Source organism: Cannabis sativa, chromosome 1 (assembly GCF_029168945.1).
Source record: "Cannabis sativa cultivar Pink pepper isolate KNU-18-1 chromosome 1, ASM2916894v1, whole genome shotgun sequence".
In the NCBI taxonomy this organism is placed as follows: domain Eukaryota; kingdom Viridiplantae; phylum Streptophyta; class Magnoliopsida; order Rosales; family Cannabaceae; genus Cannabis; species Cannabis sativa.
In genome coordinates, this window is record NC_083601.1 from 70365464 (window position 1) to 70367065 (window position 1602).

The 1602-nt window shown below is 36.5% G+C and overlaps 1 protein-coding gene across 1 annotated transcript; it reads left to right on the forward strand.

Moving 5' to 3' along the window:
- The first annotated feature begins 725 nt into the window (after positions 1-725).
- On the forward strand, positions 726-1385 carry LOC133035697 (uncharacterized). Its single transcript, XM_061111805.1, has 2 exons — positions 726-855; positions 955-1385. Exons 1-2 carry the CDS (start codon positions 726-728, stop codon positions 1383-1385), a joined length of 561 nt encoding a protein of 186 aa, XP_060967788.1.
- Positions 1386-1602: the final 217 nt, after the last annotated feature.

The following is a 1602-nucleotide window of genomic DNA, read 5'->3' on the forward strand; positions in this document are numbered from 1 at the left end:
CTTTCGTTATTCAGGAAGTAGCCCTAGTAGTTAAGGCAAGTTGGAACACTGCCACAAATGTATAGAACTTTCCTTAGACTGAATAAGTATCTTTCCTGCAACTTTTAACATTCAGTCTCTCTCTGGTAGACCAAGAGATTCCAGATAGGTTTTTACACTTCTCCAAAATCGCTACTCCACCCCCAAAGTAATCACCATCTCATCAGCAGACTTTCTAGCACAAAGGCAAGTTTTGAAATCTGATGTGGTGTAGTCTAAGAGTTTTAAACTCTGTTGTAGATTGTCATATCAGTAAAACCCAGTGTTCTGATAAATCTAGGAATACTTTATTCACATAGTCATGTTTATTTTCCACTGTGTTGACAACACAATAAACATGATCAAGTATGTGAAAAGGGGTTTGGATGAATTTATAAATCAAATAGACAAGCAATTTATTAAGTGAACCATGCAACATAAAAATGTTATTTCTGATCTTTATTAATAAGTAAATCTGATTATATGAAATGAGTTTTATTTAGGGCATAAAACCCAACAGACTTATCACTGATAATGTTCTTGTTTCCTTTGAGATTCTTCTTTATCTAAGACGTAAATAGAAAGGTAACACTAGTTGTATGGCTCTCAAATTGGATATGAGCAAGGCATATGATAGGATGGAATGCCCTTTTTTACAAACTATTCCGCTTCGCATGGGCTTTTTTATTGACTAGGTAATGATGATAATGGAAAGTCTTCGTACTATATCTTATAACATTATTCATGGAGGAGAAATTCATGAGCCTATTATTCCTTCTAGAAAAATTCGTCAGGGGGATCCTATCTCGCCATATCTCTTTATAATTTGTGCAGAAGGTTTTTCGGCATTGATTTGTCTTTACGAAGAGAAGAAATGGATTCATGGGTGTTAGGTAACTCGTAGGCCTCCTATTCTCTCTCATATGCTGTTTGCAGATGATAGTTTCCTCTACTTTAAAGCTACAAGGGAGGAGGCGCAGGGAGTTCTAGAGTTGCTTAATAAGCTTGAAAAGGCTTCAGGGCAAAAGGTGAATTTGAGTAAGTTTTCTATTTTCTTTAGCTCGAATACGGATGAGGGAGTTTGTCATAGAATTCTGTCTACTCTTCACATGAGAGCTGCAGATGATCACATTTTTTATCTTGGTTTTCCGAGTGTAATTGGAAGAAATAAGAATGTGACGTTTGGTTTTTTGAAGGAGAAAGTTAGGAAGCGCATTAAGAACTGGGATAGTAAGTTACTTTTGAGAGCGGGCAAGGAAGTTTTATTGAAATCTGTCATCCAATCTTTGCCTTCTTCAACTATGAGTGTCTTTTTAATCCCTTTGGAAATTTGCAAAGCTATTGATCGTCTTATGGGGAGATTCTGATGGCATATAAAGTCTTCTAATGGTAGTTGTATCCATTGGAAAAGTTGGGACAAGATGTGTCTACATAAGCATAAAGGAGGGTTAGGGTTTCGTAATTTGCGTGATTTTAATCTCTCCATGTTTGGCAAACAAGGATGGTGTCTGCTGACCAATCCTTCATCTCTTGTTGCTCGAGTTTTTCAAGCCATGTATTATCCTCTACGCACTTTTCTTGATG

What these genes read in the sequence shown, in the direction of transcription:
- LOC133035697 (XM_061111805.1), top strand. Translation starts at nt 726, where the DNA reads ATGGAAAGTCTTCGTACTATATCTTATAACATTATTCATGGAGGAGAA. An exon ending in CTTTATAATTTGTGCAGAAG is followed by an intron (nt 856 to 954) that starts GTTTTTCGGCAT and finishes TGCTGTTTGCAG; the next exon opens with ATGATAGTTTCCTCTACTTT.